The following is a 16354-nucleotide window of genomic DNA, read 5'->3' as shown; positions in this document are numbered from 1 at the left end:
CATTTGGCTGGTACTTTGTTGCAAGTTTGGCTGTGAGCATCTCTCAACCTCACAACATATTTCAGTAACACACATAGCAATGCTTCATAACTTCACAAACAATGATAGTACATACAATCCAATAGGACAGTGTTTCCCAAACTTGGGACGCTGCTTGTTCAGGGAAAGCCCCTGCCAGGCCAGGCTGGGCCAGTTTGTTTACCTGCCGCGTCCGCAGGTTCGGCCAATTGCAGCTCCCACTGGCTGCGGTTCGCCACCGCACGCCAATGGGGGCTGCAGGAAGTGGCGCGGGCCGAGGGACATACCGGCCGCCGCTTCCCGCAGCCCCCATTGGCCGGGCACAGCAATATTCAACAGATCAAGACTTTTAAAATGATACCTCACAAGATATACTTTGTACAAAACAAATAATCATATCACCAGGGTGAATATGGGGGTTCCAGGATGTGACTTTGTCTTACAGAGTGTCACAAAGTGTAATGATCTACGTTGTAGTTGATCATAAAATTATCCAGAGGCTTTCCTTAAAAAAATCTATCTAACGGCATCTGTTTGATTTTCTATGTTAGTGAATTATATAGGCTGACTACAGATTATGGGCCAGATCCCCAGCTGGTGTGAATATATGTAGCTGCATTGAAGTCAATGAAACTATGGAGCTGTAGATCAGTTTAGGACTGGATCCTATGTTTTGGATTGTATTTTCATATAATAATTGTGGATGATTGAAAAATTTACTTTAATACCTTCTATTAACCCACCTTCTTCAAAAAATCAGATATTAAAGAAGATTAACATAAAACACTTAGAATAAAATATGCACTAGATAATGCTATGGGTTAAAGCAAAATTTCAAACAAAATAGAGAGTACTTCAAAGGTAACTTTGTTCCAGATTTTTCTTTCCATGTCAGAGTGGCAAAGTACTCAGTATGACATCAACCTTTTTTGAGTGGAATAATTTCATTTTGTTTTTCAGGACAGACATGTTCTGACAGTGGTGATGATAGACAAGATGTTGGAAAAGCTAAAAAAGTGCAATGAATTGCTGGAACTAATTCTTAAGGGACTTAATGAATACTTAGAAAAGAAGCGCCTTTTCTTCCCCAGATTTTTTTTCTTATCTAACGATGAACTCCTTGAGATTCTTTCAGAGACCAAAGATCCTACACGGTACAGTAATATTTGATATATGTGTGAGGCTCCTAATACATGCATCTTAAGGGTATGATCCTGTAGCTGCTCCATTCATAGAGCTCTCATTTTATTCACTGAGACTTATGCATCTCAAGTAACTACAAGTTACTTGAGTTATCAAGGAAGAATCCAAACCAAAAGTGGTTACTTTTAAAATATGTATTAATTAAATTCAGTATGTTTTGCCAAACTTGTCATCCTGGTTGCACACTAGAGCAATTCAGTAAAGTGAGAGTCAAGGTAGAGACTGAAAGCTAAGTTAGAAAAAGAGCATAGAATTCCTGCTGTTACCTATGGAGGACTGAGCTTGATGTAGAGACTGGGAAACCTGTGATGATTCTAAGCATTGGTGTTTTGGGTACAGTTCACCCCAATGCAAAGGTTTGCAAGTGCCCTCTGAACAGCTTAAACTGTATATTCATAATGGATTTCATACTTTGTAGGTTTACTGCCTCGTTCATGGCCAGATTGTGAAATTCTCACTTATACTAAATAGTATCTTACTCCACAAGTAGTTCCACTGAAGTCAGTAAAAATACTTGTTAAGTAAGGTGATACTCAGTTGTGGGTGAGAGCATTGGAGTTTGGCACTCAGTGTGCAGTGAGTGCACCAGAAGACTGTTCACTGAACAGTGAGGATAAAAATGAATGTTGAACAACTGACTTACTCACTCAGAAGTGTACATACTATGCAGTGAATGAGACAGAGGACTTTGTGGGACCAAAAAAAAAAAGGAAAGAAATATCCTATCATATAATGAAAGACTTTATTGTAATTTATATGCACAATAAAGCAGAGCAGAATTAAGGTTGCATCTAATCACTTCACTTGCAACTTGTTTGATTGCTTCACTTGCAGTGTTGTTTTAATGTATCTATTTGTATGGAATGTATAACTAAGTGAAAAAGGATTTTAGATCATATAGGAAGATTACCACTTACACCAGTTGTGCCTGAGCCTTAACAATGTTTGAATTGCTGAGGACCTGAACAATGTTTAATTTTTTTAAATTGCTCTTTAAAAACATTGTGTGTGTGTGTGTGTGTATGTAAATCTTTAAATGTACGTGTGTGTGTGTGTTTGTGTGTGTGTGTAACTTTTTGAACATTAGCAGATTAAAAATGTTTTTCTAAAGTAAACTCCTCAAAAATACCTTTAAGAAGTACATCCCTTTTTTCTTTTATAGTATTGGTGAAAAATAGTTTGGCTGAGCTTTAAAGTAAAGTTTGGTTATTTATGTAGTCTTAAATTCTGTATGTTTTGTTTTGTTTTCTGCAGGGTAAACCCTCACTTGAAAAAGTGTTTTGAAGGAATTGCAAGTGTAGAGTTTACTGAAGTTTTAGACATTACACATATAAAGAGTAGTGAAGGAGAGGTTGTGGAACTCATAGACACAATCTCAACATCTAAAGCTAGAGGTCAAGTTGAAAAGTGGCTCGTTGAGTTGGAGACAGCTATGTTAAATTCTATCCACAAGGTAATAAAATATATTCTGTTTTATTCTGTGTACAATAAAACATGACAAAGCAGTCTGTACCATTACCGATACATTCCTGATGGAACAATCAAGCAAGGTAATCCAGTGTAGAAATGGCATTGTGTGTTACAAAGTTACACAAAATTGTACAAAATTACTATATTCACTTGGCCCCAATTCATGAAAGCACTTAGGAGTGTGCTTTGAAGTCAGTGGGACTTAACCATATTCTTACAGTTAAACATGTACTTAATTATGTACTTAAACATGTACTTTGCTGAAATATGGCATTTAAGCACAACATAGTGGCAATTTTGTTTTGACCTGGACTGGTGGTTCTACCGGGAGTGCTCTGAAATACTGGTATGACATTTCCTGCCTCTAATTCCCAGACCTATAGATGCTAAGGGTATGTCTACATTGCAGTTAGACACCCGGGCCTGGCCCATGCCAGCTGAGGCAGGTTTGCAATGGCTTGGTCTCAGGGGTGTTTAATTGCGGTGTACACGTTTGGGGTTGGGCTCCCAGAGCCTGGGCTCCAGCCTGAGCCCAACATCTATATTGCAATTAAACAGCCCTGTGAGTCTGAGTCAGCTGACTCAGGCCAGCCATGGGTGTTTAACTGCAGTGTAGACACACCCTAAGTGTCTGGTGCTGGGCGATGCCGAACACTCTCAAATTCTTCAATCACCATGTTGCAGGACAGGGCCTTATTTGTAAAAGAATCTTAATAAAAGTATATGGTGAAGCTTTAAACAAGAATCTCTTCAATTCTGAAAGATTTTATAGTCTTAATTTTTCTTCTATTCATATTATGACTCTCTAAATATTGTAGGATAATACTGAGACTAGACAGGGTGATTAGTAAGCCACTTAGGATAGCTTGTACAACTTGTATTGGATAAAGATATTGTAAGTTATTAGCAGATTTTTTGTGCCTTAATTGTACGTATTGCTCTTTCTTTCATCCATACTTAATACTTCAGTGTCTGAATCTAGTTATTGTGAAAAGAGTCTTTCCAACAGTTAAAAATGAAGAGTAAAATGCTTTTTGATTCATTCAGAGACATCCAAAGTCTTAAAATAATGCAAACCCTGCTCAGATTTTGAATGAACAATTTCCATTCGGTTGTTCTGCTTTTTCATGTAAGAGGTGGAGAGGAAAGTGTCTTGGTTAAGACACTAGACTGGAAATCAGGAGATTCAGGTTCAATTAATTTCCTGTGTGACTTTGGTCATACGAGTCTTTCTGTGTCTCAGTTTCATCTGTAAAATGGTGATGATACATGATGGGATGTTCTGAAGGATTTATCATATTTAGATCAAATCATTGGTCCTTTTGGTCTGGTATTATAAGAACATAAGAATGGACATAATGGGTCCAAATAGCCCATTATCCTATCTTGCAACAGTGGCCAGTGCCAGATGCTTGCTTCAGAGAGAATGAACTGAACTGGGCAGTTATCGAGGGATCAGTCCCCTCTCATCCAGTCCCAGCTTCTGGCAGTGAAAGGTGTAGGGACACCCAGAGCGAGGGGTTGCACCCCTGACCATTTTGGCTAATAGCCACTGATGGATTTATCCTCCATGAACTTATCTAATTCTTTTTTTGAACCCAGTTATACTTTTGGCCTTCACAACATCCCCTGGCAACAAGTTCCACATGCTGACTATGCATTGTGTGAAGAAGTACTTCCTTATGTTTGTTATAAACCTGTTGCCTATAATTTCATTGGGTGACCCCCTGGTTGTGTACTTCTGGCGGTACCCAGTGCTTGATACTTCAGAGGAAGGCAAGATGAAACTTGCAAGTTGTTAGTGCACATAGCAAAGGGAGGTGAGGATTCCTTTTTTAAATATTCACAGCCATTCAGTGCATGCCCTAAAACATGAAATTTGATTCTTCCTATAATTATTTTGCTTGCATTTCTACTAATTTGTGTGGTCAGAATATTCTCCAACCTATTTAAGTGCAATCACATTAGTTGTCTCAGTGCTTCATGCTGCATTGAATTCCACAGGTTAATTATTATCCATGTAAATAGGTCTTTCCTTAATTCATTCTAAATTTACTATCCTTTAATTTTATTGAGCGTTCCTTGTTCTTGAAGTAGGTCTGACTGAATCCCAATGAAGATTAAATCAGTGATCCCCAAACTTTTTCCATAGCACCCTCCCTTACCTGTAATGGAACCTATCCACGGCTGTGAGAGAGGCTGGATCTGTGGTCGGGAGCTTGGAGCAGAACCACATTTGGGAGCGGGGCCCTTGGTCGGGGCTGGGCCAAGGCAGGGGCCAGGGGCTGGGGCTGCAACTAGGTTGTGGCCAGGAGTGGGCCTGGGAGCTGAGGCAGGGGTCAGGGGCTGAGGCCGGTGCCCAAGCTGGGGCTGGGGCTGGGGCTGGATCAGAGCTGGGGGCAAAGCGGGGTGGATGGTGCTCCCTCCCTGTGCCCTGTGGGGGCTGGCCTGGGCCCCACCACATCCCCTCGAATGTTCCTAAGGGGGTGCACCCCACAGTTTGGGGACCACTGGATTAAATGGAGAGACTGACAAGTTTTCATTAAGGTCTTGTTAATTAGGAATACCTCAGTAAAGACCTATTTTACTCTTCTTTTTTCCAGGCTAGATAATCCTGGTCTTTGCTATCTCTCATCATATGCAAATTCTGTCACATCTCCAACCGTCTTTGTTGCCTTTCTCTGGATCTTATCAATTTTTGCTATATTTTTCTTAATGTGAGGTTTAAAATTGTTTAAAATTGCACATTGTATTCCCAGCTGCAGTCTTACTGGTTGCTACAGAGTAGTTTCACTTTATTATGGTGCTCTGAAACAGATACAATTAAAAATAGTTTTAATGTATATTAATATAGAGAATGTATTACTCTAAATGAAAAATGCTAGCCATATTCTGTTGCAGATGAAAAAAACTATATATGTGTATGAATGCAATACATTCATTTTTTATGGAGAGAGATTCCTCCTTGGAGGGTCATAAGTTTATCTGCTGTTTTTAGTGCTAAATGATACATTTGGATCTCAGGATTGGGTAACAGAAGCTTGACGATTCCCTATTAATTCTTGGCCAGATTCTTCCCCAAAACTGAGCAGCACTGATAGGGAAGCAGACTTTCAGCCCTGATCTCTCCATTCCAATAGAGCAGGGGAAATCGCTCACCTCTGTGGCACCATCCTGCCTACAACAGATCTATGGAGAGTTCTCAGCTGGGTCAGGAATCTGTTGTGGAAAGAATGGGGCTGGAAGTGTGGACATAGTCTGTAACTCTGAGGCCCCTCGAGAATCTAGTGTAAAGTCAAGGCAGCTGGTTCTATTAACTTTTCACTACTCTCCCTCTGGCCTAGGAATTTTCCTTTGAAGGGGGTTCCAGAGGCAACGCAAGCTAAGGATTCCTTGGCAGCACAACTCTAATGGATCCCTGCAGTATGAGCACCATAGAGAGGGTAGGGAAGGTTATAGAGTCAGCACAAAAGCCCAGAGGATAAGTGTGGATGAACCTAGCCACCTGTGGATTCCTGAGATTCACAGGATTTGGCTGCAAAACTTCTTCCAAATCTGCAAGATTGCACCTTCACCCAAAATGGAACACTTAAAGAAAAATTCCACAAGTAGGAACCTTGCAAAGTTTTCTTCTTCCAGATCCCTATCTTATGGATATGCAGAAGGTGTCAATTACTTCAGTGTATTTGTGGAAGTTTGTATACATTGTTTTTTGTGATTTTGTTATTGACTTCTCCATTTGTGTAGATGATATACAAGTAACTATTGTATAAGATGAAAACCTGTTTTGAATGGCTGCACCCCACTTGGGGGATCTTGGAAGATAGATAATGTAGATCAGAATATCTTAACAAACCTCATCATTGTCTCAGTGGAAGAACACTGAGTGTGCTGTCTCCTCAAATATATAGATTGTTCTACTTTTTGATTATGTGCATGTGTACACCTGGGCACAGGATCAATTCTTAATACGGGATCTTATTATTGTTTTTTAAACAATTCTGTTATTCACTTCTAATTCACAAAGATTTCAGTTTGGGGTGCAGTATATGGTTAGTATGATGGACACATCTGTGTTCCCAACTTTTGTCTGTTACAGTCAGCATTCACATGAGAGAGTAAGAACTGCAGAAGATTTAGGATAAAATTAGTAATTCTCACACTGACTTTTCATTGTATAATTTAAATATAGTCATCTCAGAATCCCATCTAGCCATTCTTTTGCTTTATATTATTTTGAAATTCTCTTTGGTATCAACACATGATTTTTTTAAGGAAACTTAAAACTGAAAGTTTTAGGTCAGTTTTTCACTTACATTTAAATCTGTTAGTGGCTTGTTGGGGTTCTTTGAATGTCGAGCTTGGTTTTTACATTGACTTGAGTTCATATATTTTATTTAGATGAGCTAAATGTTAAGCTTGTCAAATCTATGGGCCAAATTCTGCCATTGGTTATGTGTTTAGTTTCTATTGATGTCACTGGGACTTTTACAACTACAAAACTAATAACAGACTTTAGCTCAAATGCTTCATCATTTACCATTGCATTTGCTCTAGATCACTTGCAGAATGCTAAAAAATGTAAAGATTTAATCAGTAAAGGGCCTCAGCTTTGCTTGTAAGTTTTGTTGATGGGGGAAAAAGCTATTGGCCTTGACTGTGATCTCCAGTGCAGCTACGTTGGATTCCTCTTGTGTAAATTAGAGGAGAATCAGGACCATTATTCCATTATTAGAAAAGAAGCTGACAGAGATAAGTCCAACTGAACCTCAACTTTGAACGTCTTCATTTTTTAGAATCGGGTTTGGGACTAAAATGTCCAGGCACAAATACCCCTTCAATTTTAGTTCTGTGTTGGATCTAAAATTGAAGGGGGAGGGGGCTATTTTCAGTTTTAGTTTGCAGTAAGAGCTATTTTTGCGAGATGTTTGGTTCCTGGTGGCAAAATCCAATGAGACTATCTAATGAAATTCCCACTATTAGGATCTTGGAAATTTTGTTGGATCAGTTGATTGTTTTCTTGAGGTTTCCACCATCATGGGCTGAAATTTTTCGAGAATTCTTGTAAGATTAATGTTATGGAACTGACTTGGACCTGAATCTCTGATTTGGCTCTGACTCTCAACACTAAAGCCTATCCTAAACTAATTCAAGATCTGAATGCTGTCTGTGTGTCTCAACTCTACACTATGTTTCTCCCCCTATCCCCCATGACTAGGTGATTGCAGAAGCAATTGAAGCCTATCCAAGAACTCTACGTATTAACTGGGTGAGGGACTGGCCTGGACAGACAGTTCTTTGTGTATCCCAGATTTTCTGGACTTCGGAGGTACAAAAATCTATTAGAAATGGCCAACAGGTAAACATTTGTTAAAGCTTATAAGAACAATTTAAGTTACTCTCACATAAAACTGGAGTAATACAGTGGTGAATTGGGTCCATGTTGTATAAACCAGTTGAGTTCAGAAATATTTGGATAGATATCCATTTGAGGAGTAATTATTATGTTTTGGAATATCCACTTGAAAGGTGTACCTGAATTTTTACCCTGGGAGAATATGAAGGAAATATTTCTTCTCTACTATATGTAAAGATGCTTCAGAATTCAATCTATATTGGAATGGAGATTCTTCAACAACTGAACATATATCTCAGTGACATGTATGTGCCAGATATGTGCCATCAATAGCTATTAGCCAAGATGATCAGGGATGCAATCCCATGCTCAGGATGACCCTAAATCTCTGACTGCCAAAAGCTGGGAGTGGAAGACAGGAGTGGATCACTCCAAATTTGCCTGGTACTGTACACTCACCCCAAAGCTCTGGTTTAGGCCACTGTCAGTGACAGGATACTAGGCAAGTTGGACTATGGTCTAACCAAGTACGGCAGCTCTCATGTTCTCTATGTTCTAGATTCTCAGGTGGTGTAAATTGGCATAGTTTTATGATCTGGCATTACTTGTCTCTAATTTAAAGTGTTTAGTACTTGTTCAAGCTACGCGGTGGGACCAGCAAAGTGGATCTGAACTACCCTCAACTTTGGGAAAGTTTGGATCAGAACTTGTGACCTGGGTCCATTAGTGGGGGGAAGGTTGCTTAAGACATTGAACTAGGATTCAGTATATGTAATTTTGTTGACCAGCTCCTCTCCTCATACATCACTAATGGGTTAAAGACTCCCAACTGTGGAATTCAGAGGTGGTCTAATGTTTGTGTAGGCTCCAGAACAAAATCCCAACCTTCAGCTCAGGTCACCAGATTTTCTGACTCCAATGATGGAACAAGGTGGTGGCTCAATTTCTCCCAACCATTTTGATTTATAACTTTAATTTGTATTGATTTTTGTGCAATAACAACTTATTATCTTTCTTTCTTTTGCTTCCCTCCTGAATTGGGTATTTGGCAGGATGGTGGTTTCAACCACCTGGGTCCACCACTGTAGTGTCTTGTCTCCAGAATCCCTTGCTCCACTCAGTCATGGCAGACGACCCTGGCTTAACCAGGAAATCTTCAATGATCTAATACAAATAAAAATGAGTGGAAAAGTGGAAAGTAAGCCAAATTACAAAGGATGAATATAAACAAATAACACAAGTATGTAGAGACAAAATTAGAAAGGACAAGGCACAAAATGAGATCAAACTAGCTAGAGACATAAAGGCTAACAAGAAAACATTCTACAAATACATTAGAAGGAAGAGGAAGACCAAGGACAGGTAGGCAATTACTCAATGAGGGTGGAAAAATAATAACAGAAAATGTGGAAATGGCAGAGGTGCTTAATGACTTCTTTGTTTCGGTTTTCACCAAGAAGGGTGGTGGTGATTGGGCGTTGAACATAGTGAATGCCAATGAAAATGAGGTAGGATCAGAGGCTAAAATAGGGAAAGAACAAGTTAAAAATTACTTGGGCAAGTTAGATGTCTTCAGGTCACCAGGGTCTGATGAAATGCATCCTAGAATAATCAAGGAGCTGACTGAGGAGATATTGGAGCCATTAGTGATTATTTCTGAAAAGTCGTGGAAGACGTGAGAGATTCCAGAAAACTGGAAGAGGGCAAATATAGTGCCAATCTATAAAAAGGGAAATAAGGACAATCCGGGAAATTACGGACCAGTCAGCTTAACTTCTGTACCTGGAAAGATAATGGAACAAATAATTAAGCAATCAATTTGCAAATATCTAGACGATAATAAGGTGATAAGTAACAGTCAGCATGGATTTATCAAGAACAAATCATGTCAAACGAACCTGATAGCTTTCTTTGACAGGGTAAGAAGCCTTGTGGATGGCGGGGAAGCAGTAGACGTGGTATATCCTAACTTTAGTAAAGCTTTTGATACTGTCTCGCATGACCTTCTCATAAACAAACTAGGAAAATGCAACCTAGATGGAGCTACTATAAGATGGGTGCATAATTGGTTGGAAAACTGTTCCCAGAGAGTAGTTATCAGTGGTTCACAGTCATGCTGGAAGGGCATAATGAATGGGGTCCCGCAGGGATCAGTTCTGGGTCCAGTTCTGTTCAATATCTTCATCAATGATTAGGTAATGGCATAGAGAGTACACTTATAAAGTTTGCGGATGATACTAAGCTAGGAGGGACTGCAAGAGCTTTGGAGGATAGGATTAAAATTCAAAATGACTGGACAAACTGGAGAAATGATCTGAAGTAAATAGGATGAAATTCAATAAGGACAAACTCAAAATACTTCTCTTAGGAAGGAACAATCAGTTGCACACATAAAAATGGGAAATGACTGCCTAGGAAGGAGTACTGCGGAAAGGGATCTGGGGGTCATAGTGGACCACAAGGTAGATATGAGTCAACAGTATAACACTGTTGCAAAAAAAGTGAACGTCATTCTGGGATGTATTAGCAGGAGTGTTGTAAGCAAGACATGAGAAGTAATTCTTCTGCTCTACTCCGTGCTGATTAGGTCTTAACTAGAGAATTGTGTTCAGTTCTGGGCGACACATTTCAGGAAAAACGTGGACAAATAGGAAAAAATCCAGAGAAGAGCAACAAAAATGATTAAAGGTCTAGAAAACATGACCTATGAGGGAAGATTGAAAAAATTGGGTTCGTTCAGTCTGGAAAAGAGAAGACTGAGAGGGGACATGATAACAGTTTTCAAATACATAAAAGGTTGTTACAAGGAGGAGGGAGAAAATTGTTCTTCTTAACCTCTGAGGATAGGACAAGAAGCAATGGGCTTAAATTTCAGCAAGGAAGGCTTAGGTTGGACATTAGGAAAAACTTCCTAACTGCCAGGGTGGTTAAGCACTGCAATAAATTGCCTAGGGAAGTTGTGGAATCTCCATCATTGGAGATTTTTAAGAGCAGGTTAGACAAACACCTATCAGAGATGTTCTAGATAATACTTAGTCTTGCCATGAGTGCAGGGGACTGGACTAGATGACCTCTCGAGGTCCCTTCCAGTCCTATGATTCTATCCTACAAACACTGGGCTAAAGTTAAGCACTATTCCCTATATGAGGCAGCACTTACAGGCCCTAAAAAGGGCAAATTACACCCTATTGTTCACAGTTAACTGACCTTAGCACTGCCAGGACATGGAGCTCTGAGTTTGGCCAGCATGTTGGATTAATCTCCCATGTCCTGAGGAGCCACGACTCCTGTGCAGAAAAGCCCAATCAAGAGCCTCTGAACATTTCAGGAGAGAATTCTGAGGATAAGCATGACTCTATCCAGCCAGCTCAGGGGACAGGTCCTGCAATAGACTTGAGCTGGAGTGGTAAGACCCTCTGAAAGGATCCAAAATTCACTTCTATGACGTCCTAACTCAGGTTGCTATGTAATAGGAATTATTCCTATCTAGCTTTCAGTGCAAGGACCTTTCTCCACCTGGAAAAGAAGCTCAGATTCTGAAAGGTGGGAAAGGGTCCACTTTTCCACCCCTCCCTTGAACCACAGGCTGGCTCCATCTTAAAGCATAAGGAGCACTTTCAGGCAATCTGTGACCTGGATAGATGTATATGAAGATTCCATTACCCAGAAAGCTGCACTGTTGTGGGATTACAGAATGGTCGGAGAGAAATAATTTCCTGTGTTCAGAATGACTGGAGATGTATTAAGTAAAGCCTTGAGTGGTACTAGGTTGCAGTGAAAGCAGAATAGCAGTCCTTTGATCACTACTAATACCAAGGGTATCGAATTAGAAACGATTGCCATTGCAGAGTGAAACATCTGGAGCAGGAGTTTCCCATGGAACCTAGATAAAATTTCCTCCAAATGAACACATTCTCAACATGACAAAGGGAAAAATATAATTTGTATACAAGAGCTAACAATTCCTGTATAAGATCCTTAATTCTGATCCACCCTCCACACCCAGAATCTTCAGATATGGCTGGTAGTAGTCACAGCAACGCACAGGTCACAAGCTGTGCATCTAGACAACATGCCAATCAGTGTCCTGTCCAGAGAAACAGACCATTCATAACTAGACAGGATTCATAGCCACAAGTTCAAAATCAAGACGAGGTTGTGAACCCAATGCAGAGCATTGGTTGACCAGAGGTCAAACCAGGCATGGCCCTGGCCATAATTTTACCATCATGGTAAAATTTTGTAAAGTTCCAATACTTCATTTAATCAGTCATTTCATGACAGTGGTCATCCATAGCTAATTATCTGTAATGGGTGGATTGCTGGTGCTATATATCAGCATTATTCTCTGGGTGGGTTTCTCAGAAATGCTTCTGCAAAAATTCCGTCTGAGAACATGGAACCACGCTTGATGCAATGCAAGATTAAAAGTAGTTTTTAGATCACATCCGAATGCCCCTTTGTAGACCGGTAAGTACAAACATGCTGAAAGCCAACCCAATTTGCACTCTATACCAGCTCACTATTGAAGCAAGCCTTGCAGGATCGGAAGCATACTTGGAAGACAAATGTCAAAAATCTCAATGTCAAAAATACTTTAGCTGTCAAAGTGAACTATATCAGTGGCATGTCTGAACAGAACAAAACAAAAAACCAAAAGGAAACCCATAAATGTGGCCATATGAGATTGGACTTTGATCCTTCGAGTTCAATATCCTGTCTAGGACAGGGGACAGTACCAGCTGCATCAGAAGAAGATGCAAGAAACCACATAGTGGGCAATTATGTTGCTCACTTTGGATTTGCTAGACAGCAAAGGAACCCACATTTCATCTGCAGAAAAGACCAGACCTCTTCAAGGAGGGTACTCCTTCATCTGGACCAGGAACACCTACAGTTAACAGCATCAGTAGAGATGTGTAGTTCAGCAAGGATTCTCCATTAGCCTTTGATACATTTTGGTATCTAGAGAGACCTCAACCAGTAAATTAATTGATCTAGTCAAATTAATGTTTGACTGTGCCTAGTCAAATTGATGTTTCTGGTGGGAGGAAGATAGAAAACTCTCTGGGGCAAGGACTAAGTCTTTATTTGTTCAGTGCCGAGAATAATGGGGCCTTGACCCCTGGATGCTACCACAATACAAATCTAATATTAATTACAAAGTTCTGGTGATCTCACCTACAATAGAATTTCTCCAAAATGGTTGATTGAAGTCCTACAATCAAGCACCATAAAACATGGGTAACAGTCCTAGTGGTGTTCTGTAGGAAGGCACATCAGACTTCGCATCTGAGTATCTTCAAATGCCAAGGTTTATTCAAATTGCACATTAGATAAGCCTATGGTCGCCTTTCTTGTTGCCATTAACTTTGAAAGGCAGTGTTAGGAATTTGTTCCCCTATCTATGCAAGAACCACATTGCTCTTGTCATGAGGAAAAGGTTATTTTTATAGCTCCAAAAACCTTTCTGTTCAAGATAAGTTCCTCTTTCTGCAATTCCAGGGAAATAGTTTTCTCATAATTTTGTTCTAAGCCTTGGTATTCCTTTAGAAGGTTCAAAACTTGTCTCTGTGAATATTAATACAGCTCTATAACTTTGAAACTATTAACAACAAAAAGATGACAACTTTGCATTATATTAATCATTAATCTTTTTTTTCTAGAATTACTTTGATGATTTGTGGGGAAAAATCATAATCTTCACAGCTTTTGATATATAAGAGAACAAACTTATTTCTTGAAACTTTCTAGTGACCATAACTTTAACATGTTAAAGGGACATTGCCAACTTGAATTCATTTTTAAATGGATTAATTAAAAAAAATCATGTTTCATATAGAGCACCTTTTAAAAGTATATCCTGAAATTAAAATAAAGAACCAATTAAAAAATGCTATTTTTTTATTCCCCTCTTCCTAATTAAGTGTCAAGAACTTACATGTTAAATACTGTTCTAAATAAGAGTGTTTTCCTCAGTTGGGGCCTTAATTAGAGCTGGCCTGAAAATGGAAATACCTTCCCATGTAAAATTTCAGTTCTGAAAAAAATTTCATCTTGAACTGGGACAAAAAAAATCAAGAAAAATTCTTTTTCAGGAGACCAAAACCAGAATGTTTTCAGCTTTTGGGCTGATGGGTCAGAAATTTAAGTGAAACTGACATCTTCCAGCCTGGCTTCTGGAGAGGAGAGGCAAAGAGCCAGAATATTCAGCCTCCCTGGCCTGGAGCTGGGGGGGAGAAGAAATTTTTATTTTTGCAAAAAGGGCATTTTCTGTCAAAATTATTCTGATGAAAAATTCTCGACCAGCAAAAGCCTTAATGTTTACTAAGTCCTTTTTAGCAAGAAAGACATGAACTCTGTAGAGGAGAAACAGTAGCACTGACTAAGACTAAAGTTTATTTAACTAAAAAAAAGGAAGAAAATATTTTCTCCTCATTAGCTATTTTTAGTTACAGACATCTTAGTTGTTACTTGTATCTATGGTAGGTAAAAAATTTGCAGACACAAATGTGATTTTCTGGTTGATAATGTTAACTTTTGAGAGAGGGCTTGGCATTTTCATAATATAAAAACTACAAAATGAAAAGGACCATTTCTTATATCCATGGGAGAAAATAATAGATGCTCTTATACTTCTAGTAATATATTTTGGTCCTTTACATATTGTATGTAGTCCCTTTCTTAATGTGTGGCTCAAGGCTCCTTCCTGGTACTTACTGCTTTGGTTCTCCATTCTCCTCACGTGGGTTGGGTCATGGTTCCTTTTTTTGTGAATGCCTGATCCATCCACTCAGGGTGACTCCTCACTGTGCCCAAGACACAAGGGGTGTTTTCCCTTGGGAAAATAAATTATGCTACCACTGCTGGCAAGGCAAGCCCAGTACATGAAAAACAATAAAGTACATTAATACAAACCCCAGCAAATGCATGACATACCCAAAAATAACAGTATAACAAAGGAGTGGCTTTACTGGGAACAGGAAAATAGGATCTGGGGAAGGAAAGGGTCAGGGTTAACTAATAAATCATTAACAAATCAACCTATTCTCCACCTCCCAATACTCACAACTCTTCCCAGCCCCCAGATCCACCCATCACCTTCCCAAGCAGATGGTATGCTGAGTTTGAGTCCTGAGATGAGTGCTGCAGCTCTGTGAATGTCGGCCGGATTAAACAGAAAGGGCCTCCTTACTATGTCTTCACCCCGGGTGGGGCAGGATCCTCTCCTAACTCCATGATCTGGAGTCTTTCATAGGTCTCAGCTGGCCCTCGCTAGTCAGTGTTGGATCAGACCATTGCCACTCTGGATGCTGGTCTCTGCAGGGCTGGAACTGCCTGGCCCGTGCACTAGATCCCACAGCAGTTCAGGCTCTCTTTGTGGGGCATGGGAATTAATTGGAGAGTCCCTGAGCTGTTCTTTTCTCTCTCAGTTCCCCCTCAAAGCTCAAACTGAAACTAAAGCTAGTCTCTTTGGGTACATCTAGACTACAATTAAAAGCCCATGGCTAGTCCATGCCAGCTGACTTGGGCTCAGGCTAAGGGGCTGTTTAATTGCAGTGTAGATGTGCAGACTCGGTCAGGAGCCTGAGCTCTGGGGCCCTCCTGCTTGCGGGATCCCAGAACCCAGTCTCCTGCCCATCATTGGTTCAGCAAACTGCTTGTTCATATCATCCACTATAGAACCTCCATAGTAGCCTCAGCAGGAGCTTCTAGTTCATTCTGCTCGCAGCCCTGACTCCAAGCAAGCTGGGAAATAGTGTCAGAGAGCTTTGATACCCATTATTGTTGAAGATCCTAGGGTAGGACCCACTAGAGGCTCAGTCCGGAGTTCCAGGAGATTGGAAAGTCCAAGTGAGGGTTACATGTATTTTAAAAGTAGAGTTTAAAAGCAAGTAACAATCTCATGTGAAATATACCAGTGAAAATTTGTACTATTATTCTTTGTCAGAGTACATCTTAAAAACACAAAATTCATGGTAAAATAAGCAGAATTTGTGGTAGTTCCTTAGATTAACAATGTAATCTATTCATTTTTTAATTCTCTCAGGCACTCGAGGATTATCTGGAGCAGAATACTAGACAGATTGATGACATTGTTACCTTGGTGCGAGGAAAGCTGTCTAAGCAGAATCGAGTGACTCTTGGAGCACTTGTTGTGCTGGATGTTCATGCTAGGGATGTTCTTGCATCTCTAGTAAGCAAGAAAGTCAGCGATGAAAGTGACTTTGAATGGTTAAGTCAGCTTAGGTACTACTGGGAGGTAAGTAATGTCACTGAATCCTATTAGAAGAGAATTTCTGTTCA

At 39.8% G+C, this 16354-nt stretch overlaps 1 protein-coding gene across 12 annotated transcripts in view; it reads left to right on the top strand.

Annotated features, from left to right (window-relative positions):
* Positions 1 to 16354, top strand: part of DNAH7 (dynein axonemal heavy chain 7) — a 270148-nt gene that overhangs the window by 72617 nt on the left and 181177 nt on the right. For 11 of the 12 annotated variants that reach the window (XR_012154342.1, XM_073306229.1, XM_073306228.1 and 8 more), the window contains 4 exons: positions 979 to 1172; positions 2476 to 2674; positions 7910 to 8050; positions 16098 to 16310. Coding sequence is in view for 11 of the 12 variants with exons in the window: in XM_073306229.1 (XP_073162330.1) it covers positions 979 to 1172; positions 2476 to 2674; positions 7910 to 8050; positions 16098 to 16310 (747 nt within the window). In the remaining variant the exon portion in view is untranslated. The remainder of the gene's footprint in view (positions 1 to 978; positions 1173 to 2475; positions 2675 to 7909; positions 8051 to 16097; positions 16311 to 16354) is intronic. The other variant, XM_073306230.1, reaches the window with a different exon arrangement.

This window comes from Lepidochelys kempii, chromosome 11 (assembly GCF_965140285.1).
Source record: "Lepidochelys kempii isolate rLepKem1 chromosome 11, rLepKem1.hap1, whole genome shotgun sequence".
NCBI classification, from domain to species: domain Eukaryota; kingdom Metazoa; phylum Chordata; order Testudines; family Cheloniidae; genus Lepidochelys; species Lepidochelys kempii.
The sequence above is the reverse complement of the archived record's forward strand: the minus strand, read 5'-3'. Positions and strand labels throughout refer to the sequence as shown.